This window comes from Meles meles, chromosome 1, assembly GCF_922984935.1.
Source record: "Meles meles chromosome 1, mMelMel3.1 paternal haplotype, whole genome shotgun sequence".
Classification (NCBI taxonomy): Eukaryota; Metazoa; Chordata; class Mammalia; order Carnivora; family Mustelidae; genus Meles; species Meles meles.
The window spans coordinates 164,093,850-164,113,394 of record NC_060066.1 but is presented as its reverse complement, the minus strand read 5'-3'; the positions used below and the strand labels follow the sequence as shown (position 1 = coordinate 164,113,394).

The 19,545-nt window shown below is 42.1% G+C and overlaps 1 protein-coding gene across 2 annotated transcripts in view; it reads left to right on the top strand.

Annotated features, from left to right (window-relative positions):
* The window catches only part of ROR1 (receptor tyrosine kinase like orphan receptor 1), a 416,227-nt gene extending 399,175 nt beyond the window's left edge, over window positions 1–17,052 (top strand). For both annotated transcript variants that reach the window (XM_046019333.1, XM_046020034.1), the window contains exon 9: window positions 12,911–17,052. In XM_046019333.1, coding sequence (XP_045875289.1) covers window positions 12,911–14,338 — 1,428 coding nt within the window. In that variant the 3' untranslated portion in view covers window positions 14,339–17,052. The remainder of the gene's footprint in view (window positions 1–12,910) is intronic.
* The last annotated feature ends 2,493 nt before the right edge of the window (window positions 17,053–19,545 follow it).

Below are 19,545 nucleotides of genomic sequence, written 5' to 3'. Positions count from 1 at the left end.
AGAGGCTTGTATAACCATCACACGTCTAAATGGTATAGCCCCAGTCCTGCCAAAAGCATATGAAACTTGGCCAGAGCAATAATAGTCCTCTACCCTACATGGTTGTAGAGAAAAATGTAAAATATACTGGGACAGGGGCACCTGGATGGCTGGCTCAGTCGTTAAGCGTCTGCCTTTGGCTCAGGTCATGATCTCAGGGTCCTGGGATCGAGCCCCGCATCAGGCTTCCTGCTTCATGGGGAACCGGCTTCTCCCTCTCCCTCTGTCTGGGGCTCTGCCTACTGGTGCTCTCTCTGTCTCTCTGTCAAATAAATCTTTAAAAATTTTTTTTAAATAATAAAATATACTGGGACTAATTTTCCCAAAGACTTAGTGAAGTAAACATTTTTTCATCATTTCTGAGGTTTCCCTTGCAAAATCTCCCAGTGCCAAGATTTCTCCACCACAGGGCTTAGAATTTAGCCTTAAACAGCTCTCAAGTAATTCCGAACCGCACTGTTAAGTAGGAACGGCTCGAGTATCTTTGACAGGGTTGAGGAGGGCAAAAGAAACAACAAAAACAAATGCTCGCTCTTTTTCTCTTACTCTCTTGAGAGATTTGGCTCCAATCAAATTTGAGTTATTCTGTTGTTTGTTTTGGTTCTTACTGAGTGCCTTTCCTGGAAAAAGCACAAAGGACTTCGTAGACCTTAAAGAAAATTCGTAACTGTAAACAGCCAATCTCTAAAAGTGCTTTGAAAGGTCACTGACACATAAATATTACATGTACCTATAAAAACTAAGGAAGGAACACACATAAGAAAGAAAGAAGGGGGGGAAAAAAAAGTCCTGAAACAAACACCCTACCAGCGTAAAATCAGAAGGCTATTTGGAGGGCCGGGATGTTAAGGAATAAAGTATGGAAACTGGTATGCCTGAGCCTTACTCTTATTTTTCCCTGGTCAATTCAAAAGTTAGAGGCTCCAGATTTTTTATTGATCCAAATGAACATGCCCTTGAGGATTTAAACTCTTTCTATCTCTCTCCACTTGCTGAGCTGCTAAAATCCCCCCCAAGTGTTTGGATTAGGAAGAGGCTCCTCAGGGAGATTAGAGACCTTTCAAAGGACACAAGAGCAGTCAGACTGGTTGAGAGACCCAGCCTGAGTCCCCGGAGAGGTGGGTGAGGCGGCTGAAAGTTAGACGTCCATGAGATTTGAGTTTCCTGCTGATCTGTGGGGAAAGGAAGTCCGTGGACCAGAGAGACACCTCAGTGTGGATCCATGGACAGTCAGGAAATGGAGATGTTCCTCCTGCTCCCACCCCCACCCCCCATGGCCCTGAGAAGTCACTTGGCCTCTCTGAGTCTCACATTTCTCAGTTGTTCAGAGAATGATGTAGAGACCCTGTTCGTGTAAGGTACTGTTCATTTGTTTTCCTTTTATTTTGTTCAGCAGGAGGTTTCAAGCCATTCGGTGGGATAAGATAACCTTCTCTTTCCCCTCTTTAAAATCCCCTGATGAGTATTCTAGCGATGTGTGAACTAAGTAGGACTTTTCTGTATTGCATTACAAATTTTATGATCCAAGTGGGTGTTTTTTAAGAGTACTGTGGAAAGTGAACCTTCTCCAAGAAGCCTGGGAAACCCTAACTTCCCTTCTCCTGGATTCTTTTCCTCAGCCCCTCCCCCTCCACTCCCCAGTGGTCATGTGTCTGAAAAACAGGGCAGTGTCTGCAGGGAGAGAAGGCTGTGGAGCACTCTCTTGGGGAGTGAGAAAAGTGCCAGAGCCTCCCACTCGAGCACAGCAGAGGGGGCGGGGGCTTCTGTCCTTCCCGGTGTGACTCACCTACATGGGAAGCAGGCACACTGAGAAGTTAACGAGTTGGAGGAGTTTGAGGATGGGGGACGAAGAACAGTGGACTGGAGGTTGGGGAGGAACACAGCCAAAGCCCAAATAGGCTTGTGGGTCAGACTCGGCAGCTCCTGGCTGGTATAAGGAACATTTGGCAGAAAGCAGGATTTGCCTCGTGTTCTGAAGCTGATGACTCTTTTATTTCTCAATGTACCCTCATCTCTTGCCAACTTCTCTGTTTCTTCACTTGCAGGCAGTTCCTCTCCCTTTTTCCTTTCCACCCAAAGTAGTTGCTGAATGTACTGACTCTGATTATCTTCTCTGGGCCTGTCCCCTTTGCGAGCAACATGCTTCCATCTAAAAAGCTCTGCTGTGGTCCGGCTGCCCCCTTTGAGCCGCTGGCCTTACCCAGTGTCACCACACTGGGTGCTAAAATGTCCTCGATAGCTTCTCTACTCACTCCTTAAAGCCTTTGACCCCCCCAGACTTCTGAGCTCATCATTCTATTGACAGGGCCCTCTAGGGAATCCCCAGTGATGTAATTCAATCCAATGGCCTTTTCCAAGTCTTTATCCTCCTTAATTTCCCTGGAGCCTTGGATATTCTGAACCACCATATTGAAATACTTTTTCTCTTGGCTTTCCTCCTATCACCTCTCTTTCCTTCACTAGTTCCTTCCGTTCCTCTTTTCCTTTCTTCCACCTCCCCCTCTTCTCTCTCTCTCTCTCTCTCTCTCTCTCTCTCGCTGTCTCTCTCTCTCATGCCGATTTCATCCTCTAGCATTGCTTTTGCTCCCACTTGATATACATTCCCCAATCTGGAAGGACCAATCTCAAGTTAGAAAATTCTTCCTCCCTGCTCCTAAGAATCCATACTCTCTGGGCCTAACTACCTTTCCGGCCACATTTTCTTAGTCGAGTTCTGGGAGGTAGTTTGATGCACTCCAAAGGGCAAGTACTGTAAGGAAAGAGAGAGATGATTAACAGATCTCAGCTCCATTGATTACCAGCCATGAAGTCTTAAGCAAATTCTCTGAACATTTGTTTTCTCCCCAATAAAACAAGGATATAAATAGTACTTAGAGATTTTTTTTCTTATTTGGAGGTTTTCAGGACAGGGGGGTGTGCATGGAGCACCGAGGGAAGGAAGAAGGTGATAGCCCCCAGGCAGCCAGATCAGCCAAATCAACCCTGGTGATCAAGGGGGTGACATAAGTCACAGCTAGGTCACCCCCACATCCAATCTTTTTGGCACCTTGAGATAGCATATCTGGTACTTCACAGGTACTCGATAGCTAGAAGTTACTATTATTTTTTTTATAGAGTGCTGATATGAACAACCACAAATATTTTAATCAACTCCCAAGTGCTGTGCACAGTAAAATGTGGGCTGAGCAAGGGAAGCAGTACAGCAAATATAATAGAGGTAGCTCTTTGGACATCTCTGGTCTTACATTCCTACTCAGTTCGCATAAATGACCCTGCCCACACCCTGTTGACACCCTGGGCAAAATCCTTCAGGGTGGAGAGGGTCTGAGAGTTCGGGCTGGGAGGCTGTCCAGTACAGAGCCTCAGCTCCAGTCTGTGTCTGTAGAAACTGGACTTCTGGGGAGAATGAGTATTAGAAGTGGCTATATTATAGGTAGTATTACAAACAAGCTAAAGTCCATCACCCGCATGATCTCAATGGGACCTCTCTTACGACCTTCTGAAGGAGGAGCTAATTTGAGCCTGATTTGGGAGTGAGAAAACTTGAACCCAGGTCTGCCCAGTCCAGAACCCACATGTGTCCCTATTGCTTCCACACTGCACTCTGCTGCCTAACTTTGAGGCTGACCGAATACCCGAGAACCCAAGTCCTGAGCACAGGGTGGCTCAAGCTGACACTGGAAGTACTGGCCTCTGTTCTGCCCATTTCCAGGCAGGATCGAAACTCTCCCACGGACATTATCAAGCAACCACCACAGAATGAACCCTGGGCAGCACCAAACATTCACAAGAACCACCAGAAAGTTATGTGACAGAGAAAAGAACTGCTTTCGAAGAGAAATCACTTCCAGAGAAGTGCAGCTGAACTCTGGGCAAAGGTGGCAGACTGTTGGTTGAAACTCCCTCCAGAATTTGATGGCATAAGCTGGAAGGCACTTAGTTCGGCTGTAGTCTTTGGAAAATGTCCATAACCTCCCAACATGAAAGTGCTCGGGCCTTTAAGGTTTTAAAACGCAGTCATTTCGGTTGAGGAGCGGAACGAATTGTTTCGCAATTTGAACACTGTTTACCTCAGAACCAGTAAAAAGCACAAGAATGGAAAATAGCCTTTGGAGTCAAGTCGATTCCTGTCAACAGCTAGGTCCAGATACTAAGAAATCTCTACTCTCCAGGGCTCTTGTGCCCCCACACAGGCAAAAGCTACTGTGTTCATTTGTCCCAGTCAACTAATGAGGACAATAGAAAATCAACCAGAGTAAGGTCTAGATCAGAGACGAGGAAGCAATTATACCTCGACATTCCACTTTTATGCCTGTGGGTTTTATGCTTTTAAAATTATGGAGCCCTTCGAGGATCAAAATGAAAGCGCCAATTATTCCCAGAAAAATGCTCCAGCTCTGGAGTCAGGCATATTGGATCTGCATCTTGGCATCACCTCTTGATCGGTGGGCTTCTTTAGGCAAGCTGCTTAACCTTTGAGTGTCTCAATCTCCTGATCCATGAAATGGGAACATCATAATGTGACTCTCATGGGATTAGGATGAGGATTAAATGAGTTGATGCAGTCAGCACTGAGAGAACAAAGGGCTGGTGGAGTAGTCACTAGGAAGACAGGCTCTGCATTCTGCCGTAAGGACCTACCAGCTACGGGATCACTTAACCACTCTGTTTCTCAGTGTTGCCATTGTAAAATGGGGCTAGTAGTCATAGTGACCAATTTCCTGGGGTTACTGAAAGGATGAAAAGGGTTAATATGTATCAAGTACTTATAATTTACCGTATCGGCGCTCCAAAAACAAATCATTGGCAGTGTTACAGTCTCAGTGTCTGGCACAGGGAAAGGATTCAGTACATGGTAACTATTATTAAATGAGGAGCACAGACACTTAGGGTAGGAGCTGTGTCCTCACTCCTCATGTTTCTTGCGTGGGTCCTCACATTCTCTTCCGTATGTGGGCTCTTTGGTATATAGTATATACTGTATCCGTTGACTGACTGATACACCTGGCTTTTTAAAAAGATCCCACACCATTGGCTACCCATGAAAATAGAATAAACTGATGACATAGCCCAACATATAGAGTGATTTACTTTCAAAACCCTGAATCTCACTAAGACATCAGCAGCCTAGAAACATAGTAAATACCAGCCAATGCTTCTTATATTTATGTTAGCTGGTATTTCTGAAGCATCTTCTGCAGCCAAGTGTTATTTTCTCTGGCTCCTATAGGTCAAAATTGCTCAACCAGGGCTTTCAGATGCATTGTAGTGATTCATCATGCGAGGAGCAGAGATCTGGACCACTAGTAATTGTCTGATCCAGAAAGCCATATTCTTTCATTCCAGGGGTCTCACAGTGAAGCCTCCAGGTCAGGAATACCCCCATCACCTTGACTTGTCAGAACTGCAGGATCTTAGACCTACAGAATCAAAAGCTCTGGGATTGGGTCACAGAAATCTGTGTTTTAATAAGCCTTCTTGGCAGGGCCTGCTCTGAATTAGCCTATGCTAGTTATCTGAGAATCTAAGTGCAAGCAAGTCCCCAAGGAATATAAATCTCAGGGAGAACTGCGCTTCTGAAGAGAAAAAGAACCTGGTGATGTCCTATTACCCCAGATCCTGCTCTGATTCTAATGAGGCTGAGGAAAATGCCACCATTTTTCTCCTGAAGACACCTGAGTCCAGCTAGAATTGGCAAGTGTATAGCAAATGAGATTTGGGAAAAGGCAGCAGTCTTGGAGCCATAAGGCCTGGGAAAGGAACCAGTAGACGGACTATGGGGGATGGTTTAAGTCAGTCGTGTGAATAGAACTTTAGCTCTTTTTCAGCATCTGCTGTTGGAGCCACCTTCCCATCCGGGGGAACTGCCCTGGGCTCTGTTCCCCTCGACCTCATGTCACTCCACTTTTTTGTGGTGCCCAGTTTTAAGTGGGGCTCAAAAGTAGGCATTCATACCCTGCTCAGGTTAGAAGCAAAAAGTTACAAATCCATGGATCCATATGCGGGCCATCACGACATCCTTACCTCCTCTCCTACAGCAGTCCCTTCTGTCAAGTGAGCTGGAAATAGCAGGTTAGCTGTGAGCTATGTCACCCTGAGGAATCATTTCAAATAGATTTTCACCTAAGGTGTAACTTCCCAAAGGTGGAAGGAGATAAAGTCATTGAGTCTGTCCTCCTTATCCATCTGCCACCTACCTCATGGCAATGTTTTTTTAAAAACTCTACTCATGGTCCCTTCCTTTCATATCTCAAGGTAATAGATCTAAAAGAAACCCATGTCCCCATTTAGTAATGTCTCTCAGGTGAAGGAAGCCACCAACATCAGCCTGGCCTCTATCAGCAGCATAGACACAGGGCGACAATAGCCACATCTGACTCACAGCGAAGTGACTGTCATCTAGAATGTTCTCCCTTCATTTTCCTTCTGTGAAGAGTTCATGTAAACTCTAATACAATTGCTCTTCAAAACTGTCTCTAAGGGAAGAGGCAGATTTGGAGTTTAGAATCACATATCAACTTCCACATCAACTCTGATCTTTCTCCCTGCCCCCAAATTATATAATTTTTAAAACCTCACTGAGGCAGATGTGTGTTTACTTTGAGAAGTAAAAATGTTAACATTTAAACTGAAAGCCTGTTTCGGTTTTAAGGTACTTAATTGCCTTACAGCATATCATAAACGGAGCCCATCTTGTCATTCAACTAATGGAGGGAGTGATAAAGAGATAGGAGCCCAGGACCCTATTCATTCCAGTTTTCCTTTGTACTTCGTTTACTTTGGCACCACGCCTCATGTGTATTTTACACTTCTTTACATTTTGTACATCCCTGTATGACAAATACTTGTCAAACAAAAACTAAACAGATTTATAACCCCTTAACTTGAAATGAGCCAAAATTGAACTGCCAAAACTTTATGACTTCATTTTCTTTCATAGTTTTCCACTACATTGGTTCAAACAGACAAACCCCACTTGAGGTCAAGCCGAGGTCATTTCACTTTCATTACTAAAATATAATTTACAATATGCCAGGCCTAAACAAGTTTAGCCTAAAGGGTTTGTATAATGTAAACCATCTGTTCCTCAACAATACAGCTCATTTCCTGCCGTCACTGGACAGTCTACTGACTGCTGCTTGAAGGGGTTTTATGATTTTTTAACTAGTTCAGGATTTATGTAAAATTTGAAAATGAGTCTGTAGTTAAGACACATTTGTATCGAGTAACTGGAGCATTTTAAAAATGCAAATCACTGTGTAAATTGTTCCCCTGAAACCAAGCTCCGAGCGGTTTTTCTGGGTACTTCTATGCTGGCTGCCACACAGGTGTTCCGAGGAAAAGGTTTTGTGAAGTCTGCCATAGTCGTTGCCTTCCATGCTTCTTTCCAAAGCAAAATCCCCAAATTTGGGTATGACTAACTGTGCTGAGCTGCGACTATGTGCTGGAGGGCCCACCTGCTACAGCTGGGATCTGACAAGACACTCTTGGGGTCAGAATGTCTTCTTCTGTGCCTGAACAGGGGATAAAGAACAGTTATAACTCCACGGAGTGACCACACACTGAAGGCCTGCAGGCTGGCCACACAGCCCCGTAAGGTGTCAGGCCCCCCAGCTAAGCCTCCAGAGACCTCCTGTGTCAAACCGGCCTTGCCAGCCAGCACGCTTCTCTGGTTTCAGACAGAGCCGTGTGGCCCAAAGCAGAAGGCCTTGCAGCAAAGTGCAGCTCTTTTTGGCTCTCCTAAAAATTCTTGATACTTCTCAAGCCTTGTTCTCCATCTGTAAAATGGTAAGAGTGAGAGTTCTTTTTTCCCAAAGATGAATAGAGGAGAACGAATTTGCTTACCTCAGTGGAGGGGAATGCAGCCCCAGGGGCCATGTGTCAGGTCCGTGCCAAGGTCCTGTCCACCCCTCTTCTCTTCCAGTCCCCAGAAGTTTGGCCAGCTTGCTTCCTTGTCCCATCTGCCACCATCTACTCTTCCACATGGGTTCTCGCTCTCTCCACTTCATCTCCCAGAATCCTAGAGGAGCAGCCACTCCAATTAGACCCACCTTCGGGATCCAAAACAAATTCTCTATTTTGAGATTGAAGATTTTTAAGATTGCAAGATTTTTGTTTTAAACCAACAACTACAAGAGAACAGGGAAAGATTAGTAGGAGGAAATTCGATGCCTTTTTTTTTTTTTCCAGAAAAACGTAAAGGGAATTGTACAAAACTGTCTAGAACTACTTAAGGCTGTAAAAGGGTCTAAATCATTCTCATTTACTCCACTTCCGGGATTACTTCCATAATAAGGATAATAAGATTGATGTGAAGATCACTTACTAGGTGGAAATTACTTTCCGACATTGTTGGATTTAATCCCTGGTGTCACTGTGGAAGCTGTATATTATATTGTTTCATGGGTTTGGAAATAGAGGTTCAGAGAAGTGAAGAAGCTCACACAAGGTCAACCAACTAAGATATGGGACCTACCTCACAGGATTGTTGTCTGAAATGAGTTATATTGTTAAGTGCTTAGAACAGTATCTAGCATGTAGTAAATGTTATACAAGTATTAACTAATACTGATAGAATGTAACAGGTCCAAGATGCAAATTCAGATTGGTATGACTCCAGAGATGACATAGTTTGAATATCCTGCACTGGCTGGCTATGCATTATTTTCAGCAGGGGCAGGAAAAAGTTGTCCTAACTTCCCATTACCTCAGTCTAATATTCCTTGAGTGTAGTTACTAATTCTGATTTTCCCTAAAAAAAAATTTTATTACTCAGCCACATAGGCTTCTCTCTCACCAAAGCTTGGGGATCCTGCTTAGGTGGAAAGGTAAGTAAATACCTACTATCCCATTCAAAGGACCCTCACATAAATTGGATTCTTTTAAATCATTAGGAAAAGGACGATTGGGTGGCTCAGTCGGTTAAGTGTCTGCCTTCGGCTCAGGTCATGATCCCAGGATCCTGGGATCGAGCCCCCCTTTGGGTTCCCTGCTCAGCAAGGAGTCTGCCTCTCCCTCTCCCTTTGCCACTTCTCCTCCACTCGTGCTCTGTCTCTCGCTTTCTCTCAAATAAATAAAATCTTTTTAAAAATTATATATATATACACATACACATACATATGTGTATGTACATATATATGTATGTACATGTATATATATGTACGTGTGTGTGTGTGTATATATATAAAATAAATCATTAGGAAATGTTGTGATAGAAATCCTCACCCTAACATCATGCAGGAGAAACTCACCTTAGATTAGTCTTTCCCCAAAATAAAAATCATCTGAGTGCCACAAGAGAAAAAGTAAGTTTGTTTCAATTGGTTCCTTTCCCATCACCTGTACGCAGCTCTCCCTGAGGAACAACGTAGCTCCCATAAGAATCCAACCCCTGTAAGCAAAAGGAAAAATAGTGGATGTACCTGTGATTGCAGAAGAAATTTCCATATTCAGTCAGAAAGATTGGTCATATGTTTTTCCTTTTTTATTTTTTTCTTGGTTCAGAAAAGTTTAAAGTCTAAAAAAGCATGAAGTGAAAACTCTCCCAGCTCTGTCTCCTTTCTCCCAGTTCCCATGTCTGCACTCCCCCATAACTACTGCCGTTTCCTGAGTGTCCTTTCCGAGTTTCTTTATATATACACAAATAAACATGAATATATTCCTTCTTTTTCACCTCCCCCTTCACACAAAAGCAGCATGCAGCATTAACTGTTCTTTTGCTTTTTATTTTTGACTTAGCAGTAGGATTTTGGAGATATTTCCATGTCGGTACATACAAAATGTCCTCTTTAATACTCTTTTTTTAGTTCTACCATAATTAACATAATAAGTCTCCTCTAGGTAGACCTTTATGTTGTTTCTTTTTATTTTAAAGGAAGTTTTATTTTCTTTTCTTTTTTTAGAGAGCACAAGCACAGGCAGCGGGGGGAGGGGGGTGCAGAAGGAGAGAGGGAGAGAATCTTTTTTTTTTTTTAAGTTTTTATTTATGTATTTGACAGAGATCACAAGTAGGCAGAGAGGCAGGCAGAGAGGAGGAAGCAGGCTCGCTGCCGAGCAGAGAGCCCGATGTGGGGCTCGATCCCAGGAATCTGGAATCATGACCAGAGCTGAAGGCAGAGGCTTTAACCCACTGAGCCACCCAGGCGCCAGAGAGGGAGAGAATCTTAAGCAGGCTCCACTCACCCAGCACGGAGTCCAACACAGGACTCAATCTCGTAACCCTGAGATTATGACCTGAGCTGAAATCAAGGGTCAGATGCTCAACCAACTAAACCACCCAAGTGCCCCATTTAGGTTGTTTCTACTGTTTTGCTCCTATAATACTATGATGAATAGGACTAAATCAATAAACTTTAATTTACTGAATGTTTAAAGCGATGTGTTACCATTACTTTCAGCAGCAGTAACTTTCTTATAAGACATTTCCAAATACCAATACCTTGAGATCTGCTTTAACGAATAAATGAGACCTATTTCTAATAGGAAATATTATTTGCATGGGAAAATTAATGTTTCAAAATTGTTGATTTTATTTTATCCTTTTAAGTATTTTGCTGCATGTTTATTTACACTTATGTAATTAACTTAGTGGGCATTTTGTCCTGGAAAATATCAGCCCAGAACAGAGCCAATCATCATGAATTTTAAACTAATAGAGTTTGGATTACAGAAATATTTTACTTAATCTTCTAAACTTGTCTTAAACTCTGTACAGAGAATTATGAATTCTATATGTATTTACAACATTGTCAGCTTTAATTGGAATAGTCAGAGCAGTATTCTTTTTCTTAAAAAAATTCAAGTGCAGGGATTATTTTAAAAATTACTTTATGTACAAATGCATTACTTTTATGATTTGCTTCTTAACAACCTCGTCTAGAATTCAGGCTAGATTTGAGGTGAGTTTCAAAAATTATTGCCAAGATGAAATGTGACAATTTAATACTTATTTTCATTGTGAGCTAGGTATGTTTTCCTGTCTGTCTTAACATCAGTTAGTAAACCAGCCACTTGTGAAGCTGTAGGGTTATCAGTAGGCATGAAGGGCAATGCCTCTCTTCAAGAAATTGAAATCTGAGAGGACAAAATATTCATTAAAAGAACGGCAACAGCAAAGTAACAAACTAAAAGTTACACAGCACTTTCCATGTACAAACCATCATGCTGAGTATTTTCAAATATTACTTTACTGCAAGTTCACAAAGAACCCTACAAGACAAGTACAATTATCCATCATAATCATCCCATTTTACAGATGGGGAATTGAGGCACAGGGTGGTTGAACACTGCAGCTAGAGTTACACAGCTGGTAAGTGGCAAAAGCAGGATTCAGATTCAAATTATCTCACTGGGGAGGCCACGCATGTGACCAGCCCTCTTTTTTTTTTTTTCTTTTTCTGTTTTTTTTTTTTTTTTTAGTTTCAATATTAAGGTTTATTTTTTTCCACAGTGAGATTAAGTATCAATTTAAATAATTATCAGGATGTATAAATGAACATTCATTCAGGTAAAATATTACTGCTTTAAAAGTGGCTACCTAATAAATATTTTTTATGTAATCAGCATATTTTATGTTTAGGTTAACAGGCACCATCTTGAGAGCAGAAAAGGTATTTTTAACCAATAAATAAATTACATTCAAGAAAACAAGATAATTATATCTGAAGTATGATACATCCTTAAATGTTTTTCTTCATATAGTACCCAAACTTCCCAAATGTCTAGGAAGTATCTCCCAAAATATAACTCATACCTTAAGTCATTAAAATAAAGGCCAAGAAAAAGCCAATTTAAGACAAAATATACAGTTTATATTCTTAATTCCCCACTCAATAAAATATCAATTACCCATTTATTAAAAGTAAATGAACTATATATATGCGATCTGTTAGTGCTGAAAATCTGAAATACAATATTTTTAAAAGTCAGTCTTTCTCAAAGTACTTAGAATCTTGCATCTCTGGTGGCGAACAAGCATTTTACTTCCGCAGTTTTCATTCTTCCACTCCCGCAGTTTTCATTCTTCCACTCCCAAAACAAAGGATGGCTCACACCGCCCCGCCCCTTGCGCATGGTGGCAGTCAGACAGTGAAGCAGAAGGACTCCAGAGAAGGCAAAGACCTTAGCGGTCAGGGAGAGTTTCAGAGGGAACAGGATTTGAGAAGCATTGGGGAGCACATTCCAAACCTCCCGCCTCTACCATGAGCACCACGGGAGGACAGCCTTTCAGTTGGGTTTCTCTGGCTTTTTGCACAATAAATACCCTAAAAATAAGAAAAACATTGCAGGAACAGTCGTTAGGCAAGAATGGCCATGGTGTTTAGGGCTGGACACTGAGGAGACCTATTTCCATAAAGCGATGCTAACATACAGAGAAGTAGCCACGATAGGCAGGTTAGGACCAAATCACACTTGCTCTATGTGCCGGGCTGAGAACTGAGGCTGTATGCTCTCCAGCAGCACCTCTCACACTGTAATGTTTACTGAAGTCACTGGGGTCTTGTTAAATGCAAGTCCTCATCCAGCAGGTCCGAGGTGGGCCCCCAAGAGCCCTCATCTGTTGTAAGTTCTGAGTGATGTTGATGCTGCTGGTCTTGGGACCACAGCCTGAGTAGCAAGACTCTAGGCTCTGAGCGGCAAACCGGCTTTGGAGCAGGGGATGTGGATGGGGGGAGAGGGGAATGATCGAAAGTCCCCTGTGTCACCTCCTCCAAGTCATAGCCAACAATTTTAAAGATTTCCAGAACTGCGGAATTTTCTTCAGTCTGGTTTATAGAAGCTCTCCCTGTATGCCCCACCCCTTCCTTCGGAGGCCAAGACGTCTTGCCTTAAGGAAGGTTTTAACCCACACTTTTCTGTTCTTTTGATACAGAGCAAGGCTAAAGAGCTGCCCCTCTCGGCTGTACGTTTTATGGAAGAACTGGGTGAATGTGCCTTTGGAAAGATCTATAAGGGCCATCTCTATCTCCCGGGCATGGACCATGCTCAGCTCGTCGCCATAAAGACCTTGAAAGACTACAACAACCCCCAGCAGTGGACAGAGTTTCAGCAGGAAGCCTCCCTGATGGCGGAACTGCAGCATCCCAATATCGTCTGCCTTCTAGGTGCCGTCACTCAGGAGCAACCGGTGTGTATGCTTTTCGAGTACATGAATCAGGGGGATCTCCACGAGTTCCTCATCATGCGATCCCCGCATTCCGATGTCGGCTGTAGCAGCGACGAAGATGGGACCGTCAAATCTAGCCTGGATCACGGAGATTTTCTGCACATCGCAATCCAGATCGCAGCCGGCATGGAGTACCTGTCTAGTCACTTCTTCGTCCATAAGGACCTTGCAGCTCGCAATATTTTAATCGGGGAGCAGCTTCATGTAAAGGTTTCAGACCTCGGGCTTTCCAGAGAGATCTACTCTGCTGATTACTACAGGGTGCAGAGTAAGTCTCTGCTGCCCATTCGCTGGATGCCCCCTGAAGCCATCATGTATGGCAAATTCTCGTCTGATTCAGATATCTGGTCCTTTGGGGTCGTCTTGTGGGAGATTTTCAGTTTCGGACTGCAGCCCTACTACGGATTCAGCAACCAGGAAGTGATCGAGATGGTGAGGAAGCGACAGCTGTTGCCGTGCTCCGAAGACTGCCCACCCAGAATGTATAGCCTCATGACGGAGTGCTGGAACGAGATTCCCTCCAGGAGACCCAGATTTAAAGATATTCACGTCCGGCTGCGCTCCTGGGAGGGACTGTCCAGTCACACCAGCTCTACGACCCCTTCGGGGGGAAATGCCACGACGCAGACCACCTCCCTTAGCGCCAGCCCAGTGAGTAATCTCAGTAACCCCAGATACCCCAATTATATGTTCCCGAGCCAGGGTATCACGCCACAGGGCCAGATTGCTGGTTTCATTGGCCCACCGATACCTCAGAACCAGCGATTCATCCCCATCAATGGATACCCAATACCTCCTGGATATGCGGCGTTTCCAGCCCCCCACTATCAGCCGGCAGGGCCTCCCAGAGTGATTCAGCACTGCCCACCTCCCAAGAGTCGGTCCCCGAGCAGCGCCAGTGGGTCCACAAGCACCGGTCATGTGACCAGCTTGCCCTCTTCGGGATCCAACCAGGAAGCCAATATTCCCTTACTACCGCATATGTCCATTCCAAATCATCCCGGTGGAATGGGTATCACCGTTTTTGGCAACAAATCCCAAAAACCCTACAAAATAGACTCAAAGCAACCATCTTTGCTAGGAGACTCCAATATTCATGGACACACCGAATCTATGATTTCCGCAGAACTCTAAGATGCATGACTTTTGTAAATGTGGTATCCAGGAAAAACTAGAAAGCCGTAGGAAAGATTTAAATTCAAAGGGTTTTTTTGTTGTTGTTGTTGTTTTGTTTTGTTTTTTTTTTATTACAGTGAGGTTCTCATTTAGCAGACATTGCAACAAGTATCTTCTGTGAAGTTTAAGTGTGTCTTACCAAGCAAGGCAGACACCAGCCAGAAAAAAAAACCAAACCAAATCAAACAAAAACGTTGTGGGATTAACCCTCCACCAGGGGTACATGACATGGCATTGGGATTGGGACATCTGGTTTCAAGTGCTAAAAACTGCCAGCCAGTGAAGAGGAAAAGAATTCTGTGATTAAATATCAAACCAAAAAAGAAAGTCAATGGTGCTTTGTGTATTTGCCTTCGTTCTCCATGACTGGTCTCTCCCCAAAATGTATATACCATAGCATTTGTCTACCTGCTGTCTTATCTCCAGGACAAATGTTCAGGAATTATGTCCATTCAGTTTAGACTTTATGCATACATGTATGGAAATGATACTCAGAATCAATGAGGAAACTTTAGGCCAAATTTGAAATCCCAGAGGGAATCGAGCCATAAGACAAGTATTAGATCCCCTGAAGCCTTCTACATGGTGGGGCTTCTTTGGGAAGGTGCAGAGTGTGCCTCTTTGTGAATTTCCTCTGCTGATCACGAAGGCCTTTTCCACACTAACCTTTTCCACAGTGTGTTTACACAAGCACTTGAAATAATACAGGGCATCAGACCATAAGAGGGCTAGATATGGATGCCGGAATTGATTATTGGTTGATAGTTCAATCTGTTGCATTAGAAATGAGGAACCAAAGGAAGCACAGTCAGGAAAATGGCCCCTCGGCCTAGATCAGCACCCATGGGAGAGGAACCAAGGGGCCCTTGGGGACAGCCTTACAGGGGCTTCCCTGGACCCATAACATTGAAGAGGAGAGGTGTGGCTACAGACCAGCACATCAGTGCCTACAACCTCCTGCAGAGGGGCGCTCCCCCTCAGAGAACTCTGGGCACGTAGGAAACTCTATGACACCAGTATCTAATTCAAGTTTCTCTTTCACCTTTTCTTTTCTGATCTGGAAATGTTCACAAAGGTTATGCCAGCACCAGAAGTTACGACAATTTAGTCATAGAATTGGTTGAAATCCAAGGACTACGAATTCTAGTTTGCAAAATGTCACAGTCTTTTTAGAGAACAGGTACTGAGTTCTCATTTCAAAGATTACCGTGAACTGAATTTTTTTAAACTGGTGAATAGAAGGAACATAATCGTTTTTGCCTTAGTTAGGAAGGAGGCATCAAATGTGCATCTCATGCCACTTGCCTGCCAGCCATCTTTTGCCAAGTTTAGAATTCTTATGGTTTCAAGTTCTATATAGGAAGGAACATTATGTTTTTTTTCTCTTGTTAAAAAAATAACTCCTTTATTCTAAGAGCAGTGTCTCAAAATCTCATTTCTTTTTTTGATTTTACAGCTAAAGAGATTTTTAAAGAGACTTACAGGATATAAAATGATTCCTGGAAATGATATTTAATGAGGAGAATGCAAAGGGATTAGAAGCACATTGATGTTTCAGTTTTGTAAAAAAAAAATAAATAAAAAGCAATTAGGATGAGAAATCAAGGAAATATGTTTATGAAATGTGTTGTAATTTTCCCAAACACTGAATCTTCAAACAGTAAACATGGACTTATTGCTACTGTGAACTCAAAGAATTGGCTATATCCAGTTTTATTGGGAGATAAATTAAATATTTTCGTGACATAAATAAGCTGATTCAAAAGTTACATTTCTGAACTTTAGGTAGAGGAGAATATTTGTATCCTTTTGTTGCTATGCAACTGTTTAATGATGAAGATTCAAACCACAATTTTGTATATCATACGACAATCAATTGTTTTCCAAGAATATTTATTATTTTAAGTAAACACAATTTCAGTGAATCTGAGTTTTTCTAGGAGTCCCTTAAAGGGAAATTAGCATTCCATGAGCCAGTAAAATACCTACTCTGGAAAAACATTACTATGGTTAAAAAATAAATTCAAGTTAGTTTTTTATAAAGAACTATAACATTTATTTTAAACATTTTATAATTACTGAGGACATTAAGGTGAGCAAACCAAATTTCAAAACCACTTGTAATAATGTATTTTATAATAGCACTGTGATACTACATAACACAGTCCCTTTTGTATTAAATAGTATTTTTCTCACAAACTGAAAAATATCTTTTGCTTTGTTGACAATGTTTTGTAAGGTGACTTTATTTTCAGCTCTTTTCTTTCCTTTTTTTTTTTTTTTTTTGCACAAAATTATGTTTATGGTTTGTATCACAGAAGTGAAAATATATCTCTGCATTTTTATATCCGGTCTGTTTCTTTGTTTCCTTTGTTTGTTTCTTTTTAACTCAATATAGATTTTCTTCAAATATATCATGGCAATATTCAACTATCTCGCCCTCCCATATCTTTTCTTATTTTCACTGCATGCATTTAATCACTGTATTACTTAATGTTTGATTTGTTATTATGGGCATTTCAAATAGACAAGCATGGATGTAATGACAAAAAGGCTATTTTATATTGAGGATATGTGCATTTGTATTTCACACACCAGAGATGATATTAAACACTGATTACTTTATGCTGCTGTTTATTAAAAATGTTTACCATATAATATTATTTCCTGAATATTACTATCATGGAGGTATTTGGGAATTTTAATATTATTTCTCCTAATTATTGACATTTCATAGAAAAAGGAATCATCATTCCTATTTACTGCTTTTTCATTGAAGTGATTCTTTTTTTCAAGTAGGCTTTAACATAGACTTGGGCATTCTTTTGCCAGCGAACACAGGTGGAAGGGAAAAATCCCAATGATTTCAAGACTATATACCAACCAACTCTATATGGCAAGATTTTAGTTTTTAAAATCAAAATAATATATCCAATAATTACAACCGAATGGAATGTAAAAATTGGTTTTTCAAAGTTGCATCCTTTTCTGCCTTGTTTCCATGTGAACTTAGACACCAAAAATCATGTCTTAGAACTCTGAAGAAGAAAAAGCTGTGTACATCTTATCGTGTTCAACTTAGATTCCAACCATACTGATAAAATAAAAGAAAGGTGGCCGTTTAATTGTCACAGCTTATCTTTATGACCTTCTTTGCCCAAAAGAAAGAGTTCCCCATCTGGCAATTAATACACACTGTCAAGGAAAATGAGTATCATTATGAAAGTTCAAAGAACTTGTCCATTCTGCGATTTAATACAGAAGGGAATACAATAAAACCTTCAGGGCCTTATCCATCTGTTTTAGGTACAGTTCTTGTCACCACCTCAGCAATCAAACTCAATAAAGCAGTCACTTCACATGGCAGCGAGATGGATGTCAGGTTGGGTTTCTCCCTCTCACGTGAATTCTTCAATCTGCCCTTCACTCCTGTTTCCTTCTGTCTCTCCAGGCTCTTCCCCTCCCACCATCCCCAGTCCCTCCAGCTCTGTGATTTGGGCCTTACCCTTAGTTCCTTAGTCACCAACATCTGCACCTCAGATAATGCTTCCTGCAAACCCCTGACTACTGATTAAAGGGAGCTCTGTATCTGCCTTTCCCAGCGGTTCACAGATGATGACCCATCCCAGTGGTTCACAAGAGTGCGGTCCACAGACAAGCAGACTTCAGAACTTGTCAGAAATGCAAATTCCCAGGCCCCTCTTTGAAGCACTGAATCAGAAATTCTGGGATGGGACCCAGCAATTTGTGTTTTAACAAAAGCTTCTGGATTCTAAAGATTGAGAATCACGTTAAAGGCCTTGGGGTGGATGTGGGGGAATGAATGGTCATTACCCCCTTAGAAATGTATATATAAGCATTTAATAACATTTTAGCCACTTTAGTTCACCTAAGGAAAATCAAGTTTTACTTAATGAAAAATTTAGCACTAAAACGCTTTTTGCTTTAACCATTGTTTTAACCAGTTGCTTTAACCATTTGCTTTAACCATTTAACCATTAACAATTTAAATATTACCATTTAACAATTGGTTATATTTTTGAGTTGTTCCTTGGATAGAAAACTAATAGGCCTTTGACAAGACTACCTTGTCTAGTTCACTCAAGACCTATATTCTTGGGTAGTAATCAAATAGTAAACCCTTCATGTGGACCAGCTCAAAAGACTTGGTCTCCTGGCAGTGACGATTAATACAACTAAAAGAACTCTCTGTGTTGCAACTTGCCAAAATTAGGGTCAGGGGTAGGCTGTTCTTTTTTTCCTTTTTTTTTTTTTTAAATTATGTTCAGTTAGCCACCGTATAGTACATCATTAGTTTTTTATATAGTGTTCAATGATTGATTAGTGAGATGTTCTTCAACAGATGAATGGATAAAGAAGATGTGGTCCATGTATACAGTGGAATATTACTGAGCAGAAAGGATGAATACTCACTATTTTCGTGGACATGGATGGACCTGGAGGGGATTATGCCAAGTGAAGTAAGTCAAGCAGAGAAAGACGATTATCATGTGGTTTCACTCATATGTGGAACAGAAGGAATAGCACGGAAGGCCATAGGGGAAGGGAGGGAAATCCGAAGGGGAGAAATGAGATGGGGAGTCGAACCATGACAGACTATGGACCCTGGAAAACAAACTGAGGGTCTCAGAGGGGAGGGAGGTGGGGGGAGGGGATAACAAGTTGTGCACGAGGCTGGTCTTTCTGGGGAGGAGGAAAGATCCAGCTCCCAGTAAGCATCAAGCAGAAACAGCTGCAGAGGCTCCCTCCTCCCCTGAGCTTCCTGTGACAAGTTGACCCAGTTGGCTGGATGCAGTCACCTGTGGCAGTTCCCCTATGTTCCTTTGCCAGAGGCAGTCCATCAGTCCTTGCTGGCTGGCTGTGAGGATTCCTCTGCTCAGACTAGGCTCCCCACAGCCATTAGAGACCGAACTCTGAGGGAAGACAGCAAGAAGGATTCAAGGGAGGGGCTGGAGGTGAAGCTCATACTGTTCTTAATTTATACAGCATTTTTTTTCAACTAATAGTTCAAATGCTAGGGAGGAAACACTCTATTAGAGGAGAAGGAGCAAGGGATCACACACATAAGAGGAAAATGTTTGCAGCCAAAATATGACTGCACCTGAAGCTTGTTACCATAAATGCCAAGAGTATTAATGAGTCTG